This window comes from Trichosurus vulpecula, chromosome 1 (genome assembly GCF_011100635.1).
Source record: "Trichosurus vulpecula isolate mTriVul1 chromosome 1, mTriVul1.pri, whole genome shotgun sequence".
In the NCBI taxonomy this organism is placed as follows: domain Eukaryota; kingdom Metazoa; phylum Chordata; class Mammalia; order Diprotodontia; family Phalangeridae; genus Trichosurus; species Trichosurus vulpecula.
The window spans coordinates 202,341,564-202,366,583 of record NC_050573.1 but is presented as its reverse complement, the minus strand read 5'-3'; the positions used below and the strand labels follow the sequence as shown (position 1 = coordinate 202,366,583).

General features: G+C 37.0%; 1 protein-coding gene across 2 annotated transcripts in view; it reads right to left on the bottom strand.

Annotated features, from left to right (window-relative positions):
* Window positions 1-25,020, bottom strand: part of ZNF516 (zinc finger protein 516) — a 148,442-nt gene that overhangs the window by 66,936 nt on the left and 56,486 nt on the right. For both annotated transcript variants that reach the window (XM_036763336.1, XM_036763340.1), the window contains exon 2: window positions 20,769-22,812. In XM_036763336.1, the coding sequence (XP_036619231.1) occupies window positions 20,769-22,677 (1,909 nt within the window). In that variant the 5' untranslated portion in view covers window positions 22,678-22,812. The remainder of the gene's footprint in view (window positions 1-20,768; window positions 22,813-25,020) is intronic.

Below are 25,020 nucleotides of genomic sequence, written 5' to 3'. Positions count from 1 at the left end.
AGGACAGGTAGTGTCCAACTTAGAAATGGGTTGTGTTCCAAGAATTCAGTTCTAAATTAGCTGCCTGGTATTCAAATGACACATTGCCATAAAAACGATTTTACAAATAGAATCGAGTTTTCCATGATAGCTCAGAAAGACTTTTATCCAAAACACAACGATGCCATATATTTGACAAAAATTACAAAAGACAGACTGTTGCCATTCTTGTGCTTAAACAAAAGAGAAAAGCATTAAAATTGATTTTTAAATATTTTCCATTATCTTGAATTCTGGTGATTGAGAATTATCAAAAAAAAAGGTAAGAAATTCAAGAGAATTTTATTTTGCAAATTCTAGAAAACTGTTCTAAATGATTAGTTTTACCTCAAAGTTTTGGGTTTACCTTTCCCTTGACAAAAGTATATAACAGTATCATACTTTTTATATGTTATGTTTAGTATTATTTACCGGGTCACAAATGAACAAAGAATGAGGGAAGGAAAGGAAGAATGAAATCTCCTGAATCAGTCAAGTGTTAAAAAGGAGAATTTTAACTAGGAGGAAAAAAGTGGTAAGGAGGATGTATATGAAATGATGAGAAAGAGATTTCCTGACAATAGATTTTACTCAATTGCTAACAGAAAAAGAGGGAAAGAGGAAATGACACATACTCTCTGAGAGGGAAAAAAGGAGGTAGTTGTAAAGAAGGCAAAGTTTGGACCTTTCTTTATCAGCTAACATTTGAAATGCTCAGGCCAAGTCATCACATTCCTGTCTTGGGGGATGAGGAGAAAGAAATGTGGAGAGCGGGATTTGGAGACAGAAAATGTTACAAGCAGCCTCAAGTCGGGTGGGGGTTCAAGGCAAACCACTATGCCACCATAATAGGTACATTGATTGTCACTCAGAAAACAATGCAGCTTCCCAAGTCTTTATACAGGGCACCATGTAAGGAAAAGAGCACTGGATTGTAGTCTGAGGAACTGGGTTCAAATTTCTACTATGACCTCTTACCACTTCTGTGATACTGCACAAATCATTTTAACCCTGTAAGCCTCATTTTCCTTCACAGCCATTATTACGGGAAGTGACTGGACAGATCTTAGGATAAAAATCTCACAGACAGGGAAAAATCTTAGAGATTAGCTTGTAAAAACCAATTTATCTGTAAATAAGGAAACTGAGGCTCAGAGAGGTTAAATGACTTGCCCACCCAGGCATTAAGTTGTAGAGCCAGGATCCAAATTTTATGAAGTCCTGAAACTTAGGTTCATGACCTTTCTACTTCATGATCTAGTCCGGCCACCTCATTCAACAGCTGAGAATAATGAGGACAAGAGAAGAGAAGTTAGTCTAAGGTAGCAAAGGTAATTAGTGGCTGAAACAAGGTTGGAACCACAGTCCTCTCTCTCCAAATCCTGGGAAGGCTGATCTTGAACTAGACCATCAGTAGAGCCAGAGGTGTGCTGGAGCCAACTCATACCAGCTCACTAGAACTGGTTAGTAAATTTTAAGTGTGAACATTTACACTTGGAAATCAGCAAACGTTGAAGTATTAATCAGAGCTTGATCTAGCATTTTGTTGATTGTCTAGACGTGAGAAAATGATGGAGAAAAATGTTAAAAACGCATATTAAACCTAGAAGTACGTAACAGCTCTATTTCATTTACCAGCTCAACCCTGCATGCATCCCAAATGTAAGGGGCAGGGAGAGGTTGGCATATAGGTGACTTGAAATTTTTGGAGTTTACTTTCACTGGGCAACCTTTGTTTCAGTCATGTTCTAGTAGCCAGAGCTGACCAGCAGAACTTGCTCCAAATACTAGTAAATTAGTTCACAAAAGGATATGGCTCATTGCAACTTGAAAATCATTTTTGGCATGTTAAGTCCCTCTATGGTACAGAGTTATACTGATTTAGAAAAGGCTTAGTATTCTATTAAAATGGTAATCAAAAGACCAATTGGTATATACTGGACTTTCAACTATTTGAATTCATTTCTTTTATTTTAAATGATCTTATGCTCATGTCAGTATATATACTATATATATAGCATCCCTGTTCTACTTATTCCAGGGTCCACTTCTGTGGAACTTACTCAATTATGCTTGTGCAGCAGGCCAGTGGCATGGACACAGGTAAAGCTGTTAAAGCTTAAAAATGCAGTAATATATTGTATGTATGTATACATTTTTATTTTATTTATTTATATTTATTATTTTCATTTTAATGTATGCATCTTATTTATGTATGCATGCAATATATAATATGCAAATATGTGGGCAAATGTGTATGTGATCACTAAATCTGCCATGTGCATATAAAATCATTAAATTCGCCAATGATGACAAGTTGGGTGGTAGCTTATAATTCAAAATTACCATGACAACTTGGATAATGGGTGCTTATCAACTAAATAAAATTAATAAAATCAAATTACAAAGAAAACACTCAAGTGAAAAAAAAAAACTGACTTTATGTAAGCTAAGTAGGTTTTGGAAAATAAAGTGTTTTTATTAAAATAACAGGTATTATTTTGAAAATGATTAAATCACAAGTTAATATGCTGACTGTTGCACATTGATAAGGCATTTTTAGAGTAACACATCTATCTGTCACCCCAAATTTAAGCGAGATGGGTAAGAAGAGATCAAGTAACTTAAGGGTTGAGAAAACAGCCCCTTTGGAAAAAGACCCCCAAAACGAGGTATTTACCCAGGAGAAGAGAATGCTGGGTGGGATCAGGAATGATTTAATGACAGTCTTCATGTATACAGATATGAAAAATTATGAGCAGCAGTTTTCCATTTCTCCCAAAGTAAGACAAGTAAAAACAGACTTGCATTATAATTAGTAGAGCAGAGAGTAGATATTAGAAAGAACTTCCAGAAGGCAAGCTATTAGATATTAGAATGCATAAATAATAAAGACTGTATAAACCAATGTCCTTTTCTATTCATTTTGACAATGATTCAGTTTGATTTAGTGAGCATTTATTTAGTGCCTTCTAAGGAAGTGCTAGGCACTGGAGCCAGGCAACAGAGACTAGACCCTTGATTTCGTCCATATAAGGAGCTCCTAGTGAGGAACTTCCTCTAACGATGAAGGTCAAGACCTTTTCTACTACTCAGTTGCCTGAGTAACACGACTTGACCAGAGTCATACAGAAGTGAGGTGACAGCGGCAGAACTTGAACTTGCCTTCCTCATTCCGAGGGCAGCTCTCTCAACCCACTATACCACCCTGCCCGTCTGCAAGCAACGGAGATACAAGGGCAAAAAGAAATGTAGTCCTTGCTCTCAACGTGGACTTTCCATTCCCCTAGGAGAGGGTATAACATTTACATAGCCAAGGAAGCAAAATAGGGTCTGAGAAAGGAGGGGAATCAAGAAAAGTTTTTCATTAGTAGGAGGGGGTGCCTGAGATGAGCCTTTAAGGACAGGAGTAAATGACTCTCTGTGACTAAGTTTAATTTTGCCTAAAGCAAGACAGAATGTTCTCTCTGAGCACCATGCACTCCTACAATTCTAAATATTTAATCTTCTTGCCACCTAGCGTTTCTGTAGACACTTCTGCTTGCACTATCTTCACAAAAATGTGTCCCCCAAAACATTTCATTCTCTGAGTACTCTACTGTTTGGGGGACTGCACAATTTCACCACTGAGCACCATGCCCATATTTAGTAAATCCCTTCAAATGGTTCATCAGGACACAATTCCCAGGACGTAATCTACATTTAGTCTTTTCAAATGACAATAAATATGCTTGCCTCCCAGAGTCTTTTTTTCTAAATGCAAATTCAAAGCTTTTTCATAAACTGGGAACGAAAAAGTTACTTTTTAAACCAAGTTCAAGAAGTCCCTCTGGGGATGGGAAAACAGCACAAAGACTTTCTTGCATTTTTCTCACTACTACTTACTTAATTTTCACTGACAGCACCTTGCCTCGAATGCCATTTAAGCAATAATGCATGGTAAGACATATGTTGTTATGAGATAACACACACCTCTGAAATGCAGTCGGGTGGAGTTGGAGCCTTCAGCTGACTCATGAATGCCTTATCTCAAAGCAACACCAGGTTTAGGAAAGTCTTCTATTTCAATTATAGACCATCTCTTAAAATAAATTTGAAATCTGTGTTTGCATATTCCCTGGCATGGGGTGGGGGTCGAAGGGAGAATGGGAGGGACCTTCAGCTTGGAAGGGATTTTAGAACTGCTCTGTGGCAGCTAGAGCTAATGGAGTATATATCAGTAATTCTTCAGCAGTTTGAAAACACAATAAATGATTCCCAGAATAGTAGTTTGCAACAAGATTTTCATTTTCAGATGTACTTGTTTAGTATGTTTCATTTTCATTGAGAGTAATAGGCAAAACCCCATGCACTAATTTCAGTTCAGAACTAGGAGAAAACATTGGATGAATGTGCCACCTAATGATCACATCTCATTTCTCTACCCTGAATTAGTGATGTGGAATTCTGTTCCTAAACTCTAGGACCACTTCACTGCCCATCAGGAGGATATGACCAATATAATAATAAACCGAGGGATGAAAATCAATGAGGTGTCTGTCCAACTGTATATCAAAATCTGGGGATAAGCATTTTTATCAATATTTTTTAGTATGAATAACAGTAAATGAATCTCTTTCTAATTATTATGGATTTCACTTAGGCATCTGCAGTACTCCAGGGTTTAATCCAATTGTTACAATCTCATTTGCTTAATAGAAAAGTTTGGAGAAAGACTAATAAATAGAGAATCCTTCATTCTGGACTCTCTAGGAAACCATGGCAATTGTGAACACCTTGGCTAGGCATATTTTGGGTGAATTAATACTCAGAAACTCACTGAAAGAAGAGACAAAAGAGAAAGAGGAGGAAAACTAATATCAAATGAAAAAAGATGTATAAAGTGCTTGGCAAACATTAAATTGATACATTAAGGTCTGCCAAGCGCTTTACATACCTTATCTTCTTCGCTGCTCTCAATAGCCCTATGACGGGCGATGTTAGGATATCCCCATTCTACAGATGAAGAAACCGAAACCCAAGGAGATAAAAGCAAGCAGAAAAGGGCTCATATTGCACAAAAATATTGCAACTACTTTTATGGCAGCAAAGAAGAGGAAACTAAAGGCATACTCATCAACTGGGGAGTGGCTAAAGAAAACACGCTATCTCGATGCAAGAGAATATTATTGTGCTGTAAGAAATAAAGGTATGAATGCTTTCAGAGAAAACGGGGAAGGCTTGTATGAAGTGATACAGAGTGAAATGAACAGAACCAGAGAACATGTTACACTGTAACAACTACATTTTTAAAAATGCCAAGTTTTAAGTTCATGGTCACAAAGTTATAAGTTTCTGATGAAGGATGTGAACTTGCATCTTTCTTGACTCCAGCCAAGCGCTCTTCACTCTATCATACTGGCTCCATCTATTATGGAATTTTATATTTTAACACATATAGAAGACATTTTGCATACAAAGTCATTAAAAGTCCATTTTATTCTCCCAAGGGCCAGTTAGGTGGCTGAGTAGATAGTGTGCTGGGCCTTCAGTCAGGAAGCCTCATCTTCCTGAGTTCAAATTTGACCTCACAAACTTACTGTGTGACACTGGGCAAGTCACTTGACCCTGTTTGCCTCAGTTTCCTCATCTGTAAAATGACCTGGAGAAGGAAATGGCAAACCTCTCCAGTACCTGAAAAAAATCTGAATGCAGTCACCAAGAATTTGACATGACTGAAAACAACTGAACAACAACTATTCTCCCAAATAAAATGCCTTTTTCAACAAATACACACAATAGGTTCTCTCACTGAGTTGTATAATTGTAAATGTATCTGCTTAGAAAACCAAATGGGAAATAGATATGTGTAGATTATATATGTATACACACACGTATAAGAGGTGTATCATCTAATGTAATTAAGAGTGAAAGATATGGACATTTATATAGAAAAAAGGATGGTTGGATGACGGTCTCAGGGGACAGCGGAAAAGCATACTTCCTCCTCTAGCTCCTCAACATGTCTTGTGAAATGTGTACAGACCAAAGAAATTTAGGGAAAACATGATTTAGCCAACTGAACTAATCATCCAAAAAGAAACATGAGTAAATAAAGACAAGAACGTGGCTAAGGTTAGGTCTCTAGGTACTTCAGAATGATTCAATTTAACATCCCACAGATATTTACTACTTTCATTAGCATTCATGATCATCCATAAATATGGGGTTTTAACTCATAAACATAAACTAAAAAATTCTGACCCCGGATAGTGAATAAATGCTATAAAAGCATAGTGTTTATCCCTCAAATACCAAGGAACTTAATGTCTACACAATGTTGGAGGCAGGCCTTGCACACTTGTAAATGTCATGCCTCTTTATTACCCTGACTTTTAAATCGGTCCCTATAATTCACTTCTAAGTACTTTTAAGATCTCCTCTTCAGTACTCTCCCCCTATGCCCCCAACTGTCTGGGTTACTGAAATTTTATATATTTTTACCTACATAATGGACCTAGCAAAAATCATGTCATACATGTTTGATAGGAATAGTTCATTCAAATCCCATGATCTTTATACTTGATGGTCAGCATTTTAAAAAGCATTTCTAACAAAATTTTTAATTGCTTTTCAAGGTTTTTATTTATTTTTTCCAAATTTCACTATAGACCAAGCATACACAATGAATTACTAGAATAGAAAATGGTCTTTAACATTTTATACCTGGCTTCCAACCTTATATTCCTAAACTACCATATTTCTTAGTTTTGAAAGGGCAATCACAAGTTCCCCCATAAGAATTCTTCCTTCTTCCCATATATTTCTATCACTGCCTAATACATGTCCTAAAAAAATGAAAATTTATAAAGCCAGTAACTATTTCTATTCTGATATCAAAATACTGACTACAAATCATTTAACACCAATCATTTGGGAAACATCTAAAAGCCACTAAAAGTAAAGGCCACTCTCAAAGCAAACAAAACACAACTGAGACTTAGACATAAAACACAATCCTAATTTCAATGTCAAACTTAGGCTTTTTAGCTGATCAATGCAATTATTTAGCCTATACCAAGACAGTTTAAATTTTAAACCTTTGCTGACTTAGGGCAGAATTCTACAAATTTATGACATGGACAAAGAGAATCTTATGATCTATTTAGGATATTTCTTTATACTCATTTAATCTTTACTAGTTATGTGACTATAGCCAACTCACCATCTCTGAGCCACAGCTGCCCCATTCTAAATCAAGTCAACAAGCATTTATTAAGTATTTGCTATGTGCCAGGCTTTGTGCTAGGTGTTAGAGATACAGCGAAAACTGAAAAAGTCTCTTCTCCCAAGGAGCTCACAATCTAAGGGAGGAAGCAACATGCAACATAGAAACACAAACAAGAGAATATACAGAATAGCTAGGAGCCAATCTCAGAGGCAAGACACTACCATTAAAGGGGACTAGAAAAGGCTTCTTCATCTATAAGATGAGGTTAATAACAACCATACCTAAGTAACAGAGTTGCTGTGAGTATGACAATCAAGTATGATAATGCCTAGAAAGCCTTTAAGCAGACCTTAAAGCACTGTTTAAATTTCAGCTATCATCATTTAGATGTGGTCTAAAGTCTTTATCACACATAGACATTATAAGTTATCTTTTCTGATATGTTCGGTTTTATTAGTTTTCGTTCACTTATTGTTTTTTATAGATTGTTTTTTTTAACATTTAAAGGTTGGTCTTTCCCCTAATTACATTATAAAGGCTTGGGAACAGGAACTAGATTTCCTTCCCATTTGTCCCAATGTAAGGCAAGCATTCTTTTGGCAAAGAAAAAATTACTTTTAAAATAGAGTCCCTCATAGGGCTTCAAATTATGCTAGTGAACAATTAGAATTGCAAAATATTTAACAGCAATATGAAAGAATGCTTCAAGTCAGTAATAAGACAAGTAGAGGCAGCTGGGTGGCACCATGAATAGAGCACCGGTCATGGAGCCAGGAAGACCCGAGTTCAAATGCTGCCTCAAAAATAGCTGCGTTAGCCTGAACAAGTCATTTAATCTCTCCTAGCCTTCATATTCTCATCTTTAGGGAATAATATCCCAGCACCTACCTCATAGAGTTGTTCTGAGGATCAAACAAGGTAACATGCAAAGGCTTCTACAAACATTGAAGTGCTATGTAAATTCTTGCTATGATTGCTATTAGAATCATTTTTACTATTCTTTACAAATCAAAACAACTCTGGGCTTTTGCCTCCCACCCAGCAAATGATGATAAAAGAGTCAATATTGAAGGAGGTGTAGAAAGCTGGCTCCACTAATGCAATGTTCAAAGATCTGTGAATTGGTCTAACCATTCTGGAAAACATTCTGGAATTACATGAGGGGAGTTACTAAAATGTCCCTATCCTTTGCCTCACAGATTCCGCTGCTAGGCAAGGAAGTCAATGATAAAAAAAAGAAAAGACCCATATCTACAGCTCCTGTAGCAGCAAAGAATTCTGAACAAAGTAGATGCCCACTAAGGAGGGAATGGCTGCACAAGTTATAGCACAAGGACGTAAGGGAAGATTACTGTACTTTAAGAAATAGTAACTATAGCAAATACAAAGAAGCACGGAAAGGCTTATTAGTGCAAAGCAGAGCCAGGAAAACATCGTCTATGACAACAACAATGTAACTGGAAAGAACGACAAGAAAAGAACTGAAATGGAAGGCTGTCCAATGAGAGATATGAGACTATCTTCTTCACAGAGGTGGGGGACAGCGGGTGTCAAACACGACAAATAATATCAGACATTTCCTGATATGTGTGTTTTGCTGAATTATTTTTTTTCTTTTATATTAGGGTTGTTTCTCTAGGAAGAAAAGGGAAGGAGGAGGGATATACTAAGGAAAGTGGATGATATAAAAAATTACCAATATAAAATTATCTTTTAGAAAATGCACTCTATGTGAATAACAGAGGGCAGTGAGAGAGGGCAGAGGGACAGCCCATGAATCTCTGTCCACTGTTTTCTTTTAAGATATTTCAGAAAGAATTGACTGGATGCAATGCAGAGGCATCTCTAAACAAAATGGGTGGTATATCTTATCTACGATCATTGCATCTCACCCAGCGCCTACAACAGTGCTGTCCCCCAGAAAAAGTCCTTAATAAATGATTGCTAGGTTAAACAGGAGTGAGTGAAGTATGTCTTCAATCACCTTCTAACTTCTCTCTACCCTACAGTTCCCATTCATAGTATCCTTTCTACTCATCTCCCCTGGAAGAAATGCCATTTCAGGATGCCTCCTAGCTGTCATAAGCCCCTCACACAGACCTGTCGTCACCAGAAATGACCCAAGATACAAAAATTAACCTTTTATCATCTCCCATCTTTCCTTTATTAGACATAAGCTAAGAGTTGAGAAAAGCAATATGATTAAAATAATTTCTGCTAAGGTACAAATGACTATCTCTGTTCCCAGGGGCATTTGCATTTTTAAATAGTGTGCTTATCTATCCAAATGAATACATCCAATTGGCAGAATTTCAGGAAATCTGACAATTTGAAACATAGTACCAGAGAGATTTGGGGGCAGGTCTTTCTTTTTTACTGGTAATATAAATAATATTAATGAATGACATTTAATGTTCGATAACATATTTTTTTAGTTCTGGCTATTTATCTTTGAAAACTAAAGTCATTTTATCTTCAAAGTCATTAAGTACTCAGGCAAATGAGGCATTTCTTTTGTATCCCTTATCCTTGCAACTACGCTCTAACACAATGTTCAATACATAGTAGGAATCTGGTTAACTCACAAAATAAACACCATACTAGCAAGAGACTGGCAAGTTAAGAGGCCCAAACAGGCAAACTTTGTAAGGATACTAAATTGGCTATTCTCCAAGTTATCAGATACAAATATCTCTATCTATTGCCGCTGATACCATTATTTAAAACATACTTCAATATCTGATTTGGATATTCAATAGGAAACAGTAACCATAGAACATTTGGAAGATATCAGCATATTTTCAGCGCTCAAATAATTATTCTGTATTTGGCAGAAAGAACTAGAATAATATTCAGATCACACATGTTTTTACTGGAATGCATCTGGCACAGAACAGTTAGCCCAAATGTCTTCCTAATCTAGGACAAACCTCTTTCAAATCACTGGTTTTCTTTGCAAACAGACTAGAGCAGTAGAATGGAAATCCTCTAAATGGATAATAGTGCCTTGAACACAGAAGGCCTTAATAAATATTTCTCAAATTTTAATCGGTACAGTAAGAGTATGCATAAAATAAAGTACAAGTCTCAATAATAAAATTGTCACTCTGCATACATTCATCCAGAAACAAACAACTAGCATTAAGAACAATAAAAGATAAATCTAAAGAAATAATTGGGAATAATATACCAAGCTTTATGCAAACAAATACGGACACATTGAATTAGCTCATAAGCATAGAAAGTGCTCATAAATCTACAAACCTAGATTAATCCCAATACAAATTATCTAGGAATCATCCAAGTAGAAAATATTTAAATTAACAAATGAAAAATTAAGAGCATATTCCAGGGAAGACTGAACAATAAAAGGGCACACTCACTGAATAAAATTTAAGTGCTTGAAAGCCGAAAGTCTATCCATTAAATAATTCACAACAACAAACTCACTCCCAACATGAAAACTCCTCCTAGAATGATGCAAATCAAACAGTTTCTAAGAGATTTCTCTAAAATATCCAACCAACTGACCAAGTCAATCTGACAAAGGATAATGAGAATCAAGAAGTTTTTCATTTATGCATAGGATTCCCAACTGATGACTATAAATTTCATACAGCAAATGAGCTCAGCCGATCAGACCAGTGACCAGAGCTAAGGGAGTATGTGGTTTTCAACACCTTTAGACTCTAGATCAGAGGAACTTGGTTTGGGGACCCTGAACTTGTTTATTTTTTAAAAAATATTTTGATAACTAAATATATTGCAAATTTCATGTTCAATATGTGCAATATTTGTGATCCCATGTTTTTATGCATTTAAAAGCATTAAGGGGTTGATAGGTTTCACCTGCTAACAGAATCCAAGACACAAAAAAAGATTAAGAGCCCTGGCTCTAGGATTTAAATAAAAGAGATGTTTTTGAGAACCCTCTCTGGATATATATTAAGTGTTACTATCTGGCTCAGAAACTGCACACTATGGACAGTGAAAGTTATAGAGGTTTGTCTATTGGGCCAGTAAATGCTGGGCCTTACCCTGCATAGTAAGATGACTGTTTTATAAGTTGCCTGTTCTACAATACGCAAATGCCACACAGTCCCTTACCCCCACCCATTAGCCACCTTTTTACAGACATTCAGAACTTTGCTCATTCCAACTTATTCATATAATGAATGCCAGCATTCGTTATACAGTGTTTATCACACCCCACAAATGATATCATATTTTGTTGCCCAGTGGCTTTCAACATTTTTTTCACTTATTTACAGATATAAAAAGAGAAACAAAAGATCTCATTTAGAACAGTGTTTTAATGTCCTTTGTTTTCTGTACCATACCTAAAATGCTCTCTTCAGTTCGACCTACTAACTTCCCTGGCTTCCTTTAAGTTCTATTTAAATCCCATCTTTTACAGGAAGTCTTTACCCTCATAATTCTAGTGCCTTCCTGCTGTTAATTATTTCCTATTTATCCTGTATATAGTTTACTTTGTATATATTTGTTTGTAAGTTGTCTCCTCCATTAGACTGTAAGTTCCTTGAGGGCAGGGACTGTTTTTTGCTTCTTTTTGTATCCCAGCAGTAAACACACTACACACTTAATAAAAGTTTATTGATTAATTTATTGTCTCATGCTCTAATACAAGAACCTAACTTTGTAGAAGGTAAAGATTATGAGAACTCACAGAAAGATTATGAAAACTCATTGACATGCAGAAGAAACAAGAAAATATTTGAGTGACCTTCTTAGACCATATGATTTTGTAAGGTCCAAACTGTCTTTGATATCAGAGGTGAAGCTAAATGTAGAAATAGATTTAACATTTTTTTTTGCCCTTTTCCATAGTATCACTGGTCCTATACTAATACCCCAGAGAACAAGTGAATATTATCAAAAGCCATAATGGCAATAACACAGAGACGTGCAGGGTCAGAAATGGTGAAAATCATATTCTTTGGGGATTCAGATCTCTAAATGCTGAAACCTGCCCAAGAAACTCAGGAGAAAGGAGTATACCATAAATATACAGTGAAATATTAAATCTAAATGGAATATAAAGGGTGGCTGCAATATCACTTTGCATTGCTACAGCACTTCCATCCTTTAAAAAAAAACCCTTATGAACATAAATATTAAACATTATGTTGTTCAAGTGTTAAGCTACCAGCATAATGTGACTACTATTTTTTTCCCAGACACTACTATACAAAATTTATCTCCTAGTAAATGTATCATTTCTCAAAATAGTTCCTCATCATAATTATAACACAAACACAAACTCAATTTTGCATTGTTATTTACTGTCTCTACCCTCACACGTATGCACGTGCGTCGGCATGCACACACATACGCAAATAGGGAACTGATCACATGGTACCCCAGATGTTGAAGAAATATGTAAAAAAAAAAAACCAAGCAGATGACCATTTTCTTGAGCAAAGCAATGACACAAAAAACAATCTCTGTGAGCTCTGAAAGGCAATTAACTATGAAATGGTCATATCTCCCAGGCTGTGAATGAACTATTTCCGTCAGCAGCCTAAATTATGCTGTTCCAGAGCCATTTTCTAACCACACCCTCTACTGTCAGCCAACTCCCAGCTGACATCAAGCTTCAATACTTAGAGCCCCGTCCCTTAGCAACACCTGCACTCAACAAAACCACTGGTTATTCCCAGCTGCTTTTTGTCTTTCTTCCAGCTGATCAGCCATGGATGATTTTAGAATGGGATTCAGAATCATGCTCTCTCTTTCTACACCTTACCAACCTCGTCACTCTTTGCAAAGCCCCACGTCTCTCTCGACCTTCTACTTGTTATTCTCAGTCACTGTTAATAAATGCTACTTTCAAAAAAGTGATCCTTGGCTTGTATGTCACAAACAATAGAATTTTGCAGCTGAGAGTACTGAGTATAATAACACATTTTTAAAACACCTCATATGCCTACATCCTATTAGATCCTCACAATTTATCAAGATAGATAGCCCATGTTCTAGTATCCTCATTACAAAGGAGGGAGCTGAAGCTCAGAGTAGCTAAACAACTTGACCGAGGTGGTATAGTTAGAATGCAGAAAAATCAGGACTTGAGCCCTTCTTTTCTCACTTCTAGGACAAGTGATATTTCCCGTCTGCTATCCCAGCCTTCTCCAAGCTTACATCCTTTCTTGGTGAAAAAGGAGATAAAGTGCCCACTTAAACAGGAAAGAACAAAATTAACTACCAGAATCAATAGAATACATCAGGGAACAATGAGTCCAAGAAACAAGGGAAAGATTATCCTATCAGAAAATAAGCTAAAGAATCCAACATCATTTTGGCACCTTTGACCTTACTTCATCTTACTTCTACTCCAAAATAACTCTGATCTTTCTGATTTCTACAAGAAGGGAGACAGCAGGATATAAGAGCACTAGCCTAGCTGTCAAGAAACCAGATTTCCAGTTCTGGCTAGAACACCATTTGACTTTAATTTCTTTGGACCCTTGCATAAGTGAACTTCAAAGAATGCATGAGATGAGAGAAAATGGGATAATTTATTTTGCTTTGGCAAATCCTGCTAGAATTTCTCAAATAACCATTTAACGTTTGTTCGGGCTTTCTCAACAGCAGATAGGTAAACACAGAGTATAGGCAGCAAGGTGGCACAATGGATAAAGTGCTGGGACTGGAGTCAGGAAGACCCAAGTTCAAATCCTGCCTCAGATACCAGCTGTGTGACCCTGCACAAGTCACTTCACTTCTGTTTCCCTCAGTTTCCTCAACTGTAAAATGGGGATAATAAGAGCCCTTACCTCTCAGGTTGCTGTGCAGATCAAGTGAGCTAACATTTATAAAGCACTCAGCACAGTCCCTAGCACAGAGTATGTGCTGTATAAATGTTAGCTATTATGATGTTGTTAATTATTATTAAAGGGTGACATAGTAGCATTTAGAGTGAAATGGTCTGGTCTCCCTCCCTTCAATCCCATCGATCAAGGGGATTTCAATTAATCCATCATATACACTACTGTCAGGATATAGCCTCAATTTCTGATTCTGTGAAATGAGAAGGGGATGAACTAGATAATCTTTTAAAGATACTCTCCAGATTCTCTGGCCTGAGAATTTCATCTGCATGAGGCATAGCTGTGATTCTATCACTCCTCTGCCCCAAACTTTCCATACTGCCTACCAAATATAGTCTAAGTCCTTCAACCTGGCATTCAAGGATTTTTCCATTTCAGCTGCAACCATTCTACTAGCAGGGCCTTCACATGGTTTATTTAACTTGTTTTCTCATGAATAGACTGAAGACCAACAACTACAAAAACTAAGTAATTTGGCCAAAGCCATATGGCAAATCACTCTATTGGGTCAAAATTTTTAAGTTAAAGATTTCACCCCTGTAAAAATGGGGTCAAAAACACCTCTCACGCCTATCTCACTGGGCTATTACGGGCATCCAGTGAGACACGGCTAACCTTAAAGCTTTAGTGGACTACGAGTACCTGAAAGGCAGCAACTTTTATTTTTGTCTCTCTGTATCCCGTGTCCACCATAAGGCCAGACATAGAACAGAAACTAAATAAATGTTTGTTGCATTGAAATGGCATTTTCATTTTGCCCTCAATCCTTTAGAAATGTAATAAGTTATATACTGATACTCTCTCATGCACATTTTTTAACATTACTACTTTTGGTAGCTCTACCACACAAAGTATCAATGTTTAGGACTAAATTTTTCCCAGATGTGGTTGTTTTTCTTCCCGATATTAAACTGCCATTTTGTTATTTCCTGCCTATACTTTGAACTTTTCTCTTTCATATTTTATTATTTTTTTATCTATCCTCTTCAGTGTTCACAACATTTCCCTTTATAGTATTATTTCTCTAGACTCTTCTGCAGTCACCAGTGAAGTAATTTAATGAGAATAAAAGAGTCTTACAATCCAACATCTGAACAAATTTACTAAATAGCAACCCACCCAGTGTCTAAGATTCTAATAACATTAAAGTCTAAGTCCCAAGTCTCTAAGCTTCCTCTGTGCAGGTGCCTAGTGTCATTAAAGGACATGCCTAACAGCACAATGGGGAGGCACAGATACCTCTTCTCTAAAGTGAAGTAAACTCTAAGGAATATGTAAGAGGAAAACACCTAAGCTTCTCATCTCTGAGAGTTCTAGTATATAAAAAGTAAATAGGCATAGCCCCCCAATCAACACTGGATTGAGAACTAAGGTTCCTTCCTTAATAAAGTTACTTTGGAGAACGTTTAATGTGCCCTGGAAACCGAATAAGAAGATCAGTACAACCTATATGCACTACAACACGAAAATATGCTCTCAAACTGAGCCAGGTTTATATTCAAAAGATAAGGATTAAATTAATGAGGAAAATATGAAACTGCTTTAAGCAATTAGTATAGTAAAAGTAAGAATATGGAAAAGAATTTCTGCAAATAACCAGCTTCTCTCTCTAAACAAATATATATCCTTCCCGAAGTTCACCATTACCTCTTCTAATTTCTAAGTCTTTTTTACTTTACATATCAACATTACATCATACTATGAATCCTCCAAATGAAAAATGGGGTGATATGTGGTATTTCACTCTCCTTAAAATTATCTTCCTCAAGTCTCCAAAAGATAAAGATAGAAGGCATTTGTTAAAGAAAATAGTATTTATCAGTTGTCATAGAGACATGTATCTTAACAAGAAATGGCTTACAATAATTCCATTTTAAGGAATTTAAATGATTATTAATAAGAGGTATGTTGGAGTCAGACTTCTTGAAAATTTGTGAAAGAATTGATAACAAGAAGTATATATAATAATTTTACATATATATACTTATTTGTCTAATGGTAGCTATCTCTAAGGTATGGAGGGGAGAAAAAATAAAAAAATAAATTTACATGATAACTTTATTATACATTTAAAAGAAAGAGCAATAGATTTGCAGTTTCATGTGCAATAATTTTATTATACCATGCTATGGAAATGCTTGTTTTATCCCATAAATTGAATTTTTTAAAAAGTTAGGGCGCAGTTTTGGTTGAGTAGTAGGGTGAGAAGCTAGCCAGGAAAGAGTTAAGAATTTAGATGACATTAAGGAAATTAAGGAAATGAATGTAGATTACTTTTTCTTGGAGTCTGTGAAAGGAAGAAAGTTTCAGGAAATGGTAGGAAAGTAAAAGATTTTGGTTTTGGGTTTGTTTGTTTTTCTTTAAGGGCCTCAGGCATATTTGTAGGTGTCCAGGAAGAACTCAGTAAACAAAGATAGGGAGATTGAAGATGAAAGAAAGAGGTGATCAAATAAGGGAAGCTTCCAGAGGAGTCAGGCTCAAAGATACACAAGAGGAGGACTGGCCCTGCCAAAGAAAAGGGCTACCTGCCTCTTCTCCAGACACAGATGAGGACAGAAGGAGGAACAGTGGAAGGGGGGCTGGGCATGTGGAGTAGAGAAATTCACAGAGGATGGCCTTGAGATATTATTTTTGTGTTTTTCCTTCTGTTGTTCTCTATACTTGTCAGCAATGTTAGAGAAAATAAAAATTATGCTCTAATTTTTTAAACTTTCTCAAGTACCAGGCAGTGATTTCCAGAATCACGTTTCTATAACAAATATATTATTTTTTTTCAGTTAATCTAAGATATTGCAAGCTATAACTTTATGCAAGGGAAAATACAAAATTCAGTACCTAAAGGTCAATGAAACATCCAAAGATAGAAAACAAAATTATAATAACGGTCCTGGCTTTCTGGGCAGTTGTCACAAGATGTGAATAACAATCTCCTCAAGATCACTGCTATAACTTTTTGAGTGATTCTTTGGGACTCCATTTCTTTATGTGTGTTTAACAAATGTCTGTTGACTTGAGTTTCCCTAGCAAGAAAAGCTCTCATCAACTAACTGTGAGGAGCGCTGTGAGGATTAACAAAAGATAACTTTAATGTTTAAAGTGTTAGGTGACATTAGGAGCATTCTTAGAAGTCAGCATATGTTCTTTGAAGAAAAAAAAAAAGGCACAAAGAGGGTTTGAAAAACAAACCTAGAAATATTGGGAGCTTCATCTACAAAGTTAATTTCTTCTAAGGACTTGTCCAAATCACACAACCTCTTTGACTCTTTTCATAGTACTTAAATCAGTATATTAAGTATTCTTTGCTTCAAAGCAGCTTTATGAATCTGTGGTTTAATATTCTTCCAGTACTCTAATAGAGAGCACTAAGTCCAGTTCTGCTTCCCCCTACCCCAAAAATGTGTTAATCTGTAGGCAAAATAGCGAATCCTTTAAATGGGAAAAGGCAACTTTAGCAGGCTTTTCAGTTTTATAAAGAGCACAATCAGTTTATTTCATGAGTTACAGTCTGACCCACAATATTCCTCTACTTCCTCTTATTTCTATAGTTTACAGTATATGTGTAAGGTGCCTGTCATGCTACATCAAGGCTAAGCTAAAATGTGTAACTTCTTCAAATGGTAAATAATAGCTCTAACCACCACCCTTATGTGAACAAAACACTTAACAATATAAATCCTAAATTACAGTGAAAACTATTTGCTTTTTCTCATTTTGAGTATTTAAAATTCCATTGGGCAGATTAATACTAATCCTCTGATTTTTTTTAATGGTATAAAATAGCCAAATGGTAATTTTTCTCAAATGATAAATTGAACTCTCAAAGTGGAAAAACAAAACAACGCTAAAAGAGATTAGCATTAACCTGACATTTTTATCCAATTCTGTTCTGAAAAATTTACGTTCAACTTTATTGGAAGGAATCCAAGAAAGTCTATAGTTGTCGGAGAAAAATGAAAGCTAAGAATTAAACTCCTAAAAAACATTCAAAGCTCAGAATGCACTTCTTTGTTGTACTAGACAACTCCAATGAACACAGACCTCATTGAATGAGATCATATATGCAAAGCACTTCAAAAAACCTAAAGCACTATTCAAATTTTAGCTATTACTATTTTATTGATGCTAATAATAATTCTATATTCTTAGGCAAACCAAATTCCTAATGAAGTACCTAGTTAATCTGTCTTCATGTGAACTCAATTCAGAAAAGAGTGCCCAATAATTTTAATATATTAACAAGACCTAGATCATTTGTTACATTTCATCACTCCAGTTTTCTCACTCTCTTGAGCTTCATCTCCTTTAGTATTTTTCTCCTTCCTCAAAAGACTTACATATTTCAAGCAGTTTGAGAACAAGTAATGTGTATTTCTAAACTAGGAACCTGTGATTTCTACCTAAAGATAGACAAGATCACTCATGACCAGGATCATTCCCACAATGACTACAATGACCTTTCTTCTTCAAGCTTTCTTGATTTAGGATTCCCAGGGCTGACAAGTAATTTCTAATTTGACAGCTAAAGCCCTGTGCAAGAATTCCTTGCAAGCTATGCTCTTCCCATTAATTATTCCAGTCCTTGAATAGGGAAGTTGTGGAATTTTAAGATAGCCATGCCAATCAATGCAACTCCCTTTGTTTTCCAAGATCCTCCTATGTATTCAGCTTGGCTTAATCTGCTGCTTTCTCCAGTTTCAAAGCATGAATGAGGTACTGCCACTGTACCACCAGAAACCCAGTTTCCTGGTGTTTCTCCTTAAGGGTATTGGTCATGCCTGTTATAATCATGATGAGTAAAACTGCTGTTCAACCCAAAGCCCTAGGTTTTCCATTTTTTTTCATACAATTGGTAATGAAGAGGAGCTAAAGAGAAGAGAAAAGCCAATTCTTTTAACTCGAAGGAAGTATAGCTAGTCTATCAAGAACCTGGCTGCTCAAAATATTATCTGGGGATTAAGTGTTCATTCAGGTGTGGTATGTTAACTGTGATATGTTAACTCTTTAAAGACTGTCATTTAAGATTCTCAAAATAACAATCTTCTGCATGATAGGTCAATATTCTACAAGGTATGAAAGAAGTCCTAACATTTTTCAAAGTATAGCTCTTCTGCTTAAGATAAAGTCTTAAAATCAGATTGGCTGGTGAGGTGAGAGGAGAAGATAGTGTAGTGAGGAAGGAATTTTCATTGAAAGTCAGTAAGAAAAAAAATTTTAATTTAAAAAATTAAAAATCTGTTTTTAAAAATTTTTAAAGGAGTCATTAAGTATGGGATGCTGGTGGAGGCTGAACAAAAAACATGGGAAGGGGAACACAGCGGCAGCTGACAGCTCTTGATTAAACAGGTCAAGCTTCAAAGTGCCAATTAACTGGGTGAGAAGCCATGATTTACCTCCCTGAATGAACCTTGTAATGTCAAAAGGCATTATGCTTACTTTGCTTTGCCACAGAATTCATGAGTAAGAAATGGACACAGAAAATGTATAAACTATATATCATATATTATCATGTATTATATACACACAGAATTTATATGATTATCACAATGCTGCACCTGATTTTATATGTGTATACACATATGTGTAAATACACACATACTGCCTTACCTCAGTTTTCCTGACTTAAAAATAGGGATCATAATCATGATCTTGGCCCTGCCCAGCTTAAAAGTTTTGAGTATCAAATTAGATGATGAATGTGAAGGCAATTTGTAAACTATAAAGTACTATACAAATATAAAATGCCATCACCACCTTTTTTTTTAATTTGGGAGAAACTAATATTTCCTGTTCTTTATTGATAAAGAAAACAGGAACCCATAACTGGCATAGAGTTCCCAAGTAATTTCTGTAGCTACTTAGCTACAAAATACGCTTTCAGAATAAAGGTACATGAATAGTATCTACTGCAAAGTCTTATTCTTTAAAAGATTGTACTCTGCACCAATAGCCAATGCAAACATCATTTCCACATAGAATTAATAGCATATATATAATATTCACTATGTAACATTCATCTGACTATACGAATGCACTTCAGACTATATAATTGTATTTTCAGATTTTAAAAATGGCAAAATTCATTACTTGTTTTGTTGGTTGAGAACACTATGCAGTTAACAAAGTGGCTAAGTCTAGTTTTAGGACTAAAATTCTATTTTCTACTTTTGAAGAATAATTAACTAAAACCAGAAAATGATGGAGAAGAAGGCAGACAAATTAAACCAAAGAAGTTTACAATGCTTCTTTAAATATTTAGCTACTACTTGGAAAGTAATCTGTTCCAGTTAACAAGCATTGGACCCAGAGGACTAGTTTAATCCAAGGAGATTAATTATAGCTTCGTAAGAGTTTACTTTTTATTTAATGCATCTGTATAAGTTTGAAAGGACAGAGGGAGATAGCGATTATGCATTGAGGGGTTGGGGAAGGGGAGTAGTGAGGAAGGATGGAATATGGAGAAGGCATGAATCTTTCAAGTGTGAAAGAAGCTGCTTCCTGAGCTTAAGAGTTACAGTTGCCCAGGAGAGAATACCAGCAGAAAAGCGTCACTAAGGGTAATTTATGCAAAAATACAAGAGCTAATTAATCAAAAGGAGCAGAGAAATATGCAACAAGAGCAAAATACATTTGTGAGGGCATGCATATATTGAACGGAGTTAACAGAAAATTAAATAAATACGGGGCCTTACCTGGTAATGATTCTGGGGCTCCTTCCTCGAAGCTGTCATCAGCACCTTCCTCTCCCATCCCGGAGGTCAATGAATCCTCAGGAGCTGAGGCAGATCCAGGACTGCTGGGCTGGCTGGTAGAACCTGAGTCCCCTTCACTGGTGGAGCCGTATCGTTCTCTCTGGGCCGTGGCCCCACTCTCACTGCAGGTCCGGCGATCTTTCCGATGTACCCTGGAATGGAGCACCATTTGGTGGTATGTGCGGAAAATCTTTCCACATTCAAAGCACTCAGTTGACTTATTATTATTCTGGGTTGCCCGACGGCTCTGGCGGGAAGAGGGTCTATACTCCGTATCACCCTGAACGACAAAGCAGTTGTCTCCTAGCTGTACGCCTCCATTCTTCTCTGAGCGAGCTCCTGAAAAAGTCTTCCTCTTGGAATTGCTAGAAGTGTGGGAATCCTGCTCCCGCTTGCGCTTCTCCTGGCTCACAAGGATGTACTCCCTCTTGTCCTTGTCATAGGTGACATCTGCATCTGCCAAGGTTTCATCCCACCCTCCATACTTCAGGTATTCTGAGGGTTCTGCTACTTTTCCTTTGGTGGCCAACTGCCAAGCCTGGTAACTGTTGACAGGATCCAGTTCCGCTACCCTTTTTCCAGACTGCCCACTGGTAACTTTATCTCCCTCTCCAGATGGTCTCAAATTCAGGCACTGTAAGAAAAGCTGCTGCGTTTCAGGTGGGTCTAGGCTCCCGGGCACTACTAACCCTTGGGTTTTGTCTTGGGTCCGGCTCCCTTCCACCTTGCGGTGTACAGCATTATGGACCTTTAAGCTCTCAAGGTTGGTAAACAAGTTCCCACACTTGATGCAAACTTCATAGAGGGACAAGCCAGTCACAATAGTTTCTTCCTGAATCACATTATTAATAGTAGCTATGGGATCCAAATCACTTTTTGGTTTGTTTTTGTTCCCAGTTTTGGGGCCGTGAGATTTCATGTGATTTTTGAGAAACCAAGGCTCTTTAAATCTCCTGCCACAAATATGGCATCCATGGTCAAACGAGCCCCTGTGCTTCTTCATGTGAGCTTTAAGGAACCAGGTTTGACTAAACGCCTGACCGCAGACTTCACAAGGAAATTCCCCAGGGCTCAGCTCATTCTTGCCACTCTCCACATAGGCCTCCCCATTTGGAATCTGAGCTGTGATATGGTCCTTCTCAATGTGGTTCAATAGAGTCTCCGCTCTCAAAGTCATATAATTGCACAGCCTGCATTTGTATGGCTTGTGGACCTGGTGTACATGCTGTTCAAGGTCTTTCTTCCTCTCAAACTTGGTTTTGCAGAAAGTGCACTGGAACGTGGAGACCTTGTCCTCTTCAGCAGCAGGAGCATCAGGCCCCGTGTCTTTCTTGCTGCTTCTCAGCAAGATTTTGCTGTTTTCCATCTGGGTAGCCCCATTCAGTATCTTGTTGCAGGCTGAGGTGCTCTTCGTGGGACTAGTACACCCATCAAGGCCTTCAGACACTCCCATCTCTCCGAGCTGTGCCTCTCCCATCTCAGATTCATGTCCCTGACTCAGAGTTCCTGTACGATGGCTCCGGATGTGAATCTTCAAGTTGCCCTTTTGGGAAGCTCTGTGGTCACAGTAAGGACATTTGTACGGCTTCTCCCCGGTGTGCTTTCTCATGTGTTGTGAGAGGGAGCTCTGAAAGGGAAAGCTTTTGCCGCAGATGCAGCAGCTGTGGCACAGGGACCTATCTCCATCCACTTCATTGCTCTTACTGGCTTTGCTGGGACTGGAGGCTCTCCTCAATTCCATTTCTGCCTCTCTGTTGCGATCCATCTGTACGACTGCACCATTAGCTGTGAAGGGGAAAAGGGCAAGCTTTCGTCCAACAGCGGCAGGTAGAGTTGTGCTTTGGATCATGCAGTCTTGAAGAGCAACTGTTTTATCTCTTCTTTTTCAAGCGATAGCTTCCCTCTCCAAAGGCAAAAGATATTCCCAGTGTGACTATGTGCAGGCATGTTCTAAGCGAACCATACAGAAGATGGCAATAAGCACCTGAAACAGGAAGAGCATATGTAAACTAATGTAAATGAAGTTTCAAAAGTAAATAAGTATGCTTCATATTCAATGGACAGCCCTCTAATTTCCCCAAATTCAAAAGTATTATTCTACTTATTTAAAAAAAAAAGCCAACTCATGCAAACAAAATCAAATACACGCCCCTTCAAACATTCACTTCCCTTAAAGAAAATGAATGCGTTTTTCACAGAGATTACACACAATAATCCTCATTAAAAACGTATCACATCTAAGCAAGTGTTAGGGCACTAAGAAAAACTGCCCATGTGAGAAAAATCTAGGCTACCAGTCAGAATATGTATATAACCATGATGAGAAGAAGATGGAAAAAAAGTGGGCAGAAAAGCTGGGAGGAAGGAGGACAAAAAAGGAGAGGAGGGGAAAAAAGACAGATGCTAGATGTGGAGTCAGAGGACTTTGTTTTGAGATCCTCCTTTACCATTTACTAAGGGATGCTAGGTAGCACGGCAGAGTGCTGGGCCTTGAGTCAGGAAGACCTGAGTTCAAATTTGGCCTCAGACTCTTACTCAGCTGTGTGACCCTGGGCAAGTCAATCGGTTTGCTGCAGTTTCCTCATCTGTAAAGTAAGCTGGAGAAGGAAACGACAAACCACTCCAGTATCTTTGCCAAGAAAACCCCATGACTGGAACGACAACGACAAATGACATTTACTAGTTTTGTAACTTCGGGCAAGTTACTCAGTCTCTCTGTGTGTCTCAAAAACCCTCATCTGTAAAATGGATATACTACTTACACTGCCTACCTCAAAGATGTCTGAGACTTAAAAGAGATGATGCGTGTAAACTTCAGAGCATTATGTCACCTATAATTACCATTATTAAGAGAGAGGAGACAGATGGGGAACAGGAACAATCTACATGATAAAACTTCACCATAAATTTGCTAGTACATTACAAATATAAGGTATAATTATTCTATAGAGAAAAGTAATGTGGTAGCCCAGCAAAGCAGAACCAATCAAGAGGAACCTGAGTTCAAATCCAGCTTCTGACTCTTACTGGAAGGGTGAACACTGGCAAAGTTACTTAACTACTTTTAAGCCTCAGATTTCTGGCTTGTGGAAAAAGAAATAATAGTAGCTATAGTAATGACTTCACAGGGTTGTCATGAAGATCAATAGAGATAATGTATATAAAAGTATTTTGCAAACCTTTATGTGATGTGTCAATATCAGCATTTATTTAAAGAAAATGATTTAACCAAGTAGAGACATGTATTAATTAATCCATCAATTAGCACTTATGGTGGCACCCACTCTTATGCCAGAGCACCAAGCACTGGAGACACACACAGAAAAGCAAAAGACGGTCCCTGTCCTCCAGGTGCTTACAATCCAATAAAGGAGTGAACATGCAAACAAACATATACAAAGCAAGCCATATGTGGCATAAATAGGAAAATGACAGAGGGAAGGTACTAAAATTAAGCAGGGTTGGGAAAGCATCTAGTAAAACTGAATGGGACAAAGTCTTTACTCTGGTCCTACCTCTGTGAAATAGTACAGATATATGATATGATATAATGATATATGATATGACATAATGCAATTGGTTTATAAAGAAATGCATAAGGAATATTACAAAGATTATAAAGCAATATATAAAGAAATTAATGATAATAGAATATATATATATAAAGAAATATAAAGAAAACTGGTTTAGAGCTAAGAAGATCAAGGTCAAGCCCCTGGATCTGCTTCCTAAGTCACTTCATCACTCTGGGCCTCAGAATTCCTACCTGTAAACAGCTAGCTAGACTAGGTGATCTCTAAAATCTCTTCCAATCTTAAGTGTAAATAATATGGATCGTCCATACAACACAGCCATTTGAAAATACGTGTCTTTTTCTCTAAATAACCAGATAACTTCTGTGCAAATGTTTGGAAAAATTGTGGTTCATTCAAAAATCTCTATTGAAACATCTGAAGTATGGGTATAAACGATGGGACTACCAATTTACAATTGAAGAGGTGATAAACAGAATAAACAAAACAGAAAATAACAAAGTACTTGTAATATTTGAATTTTAATAACCTTATTTAGATGAGTTTTAAAAAACCACAAGAAAACAGTATAAATTGTTCCCACTTGGCCAAGTGCTTATTCTACATTTCTCGAGTCAGAACTAATAGTTTGAATAGCTGTGAATAGCCCCTAATGGTTC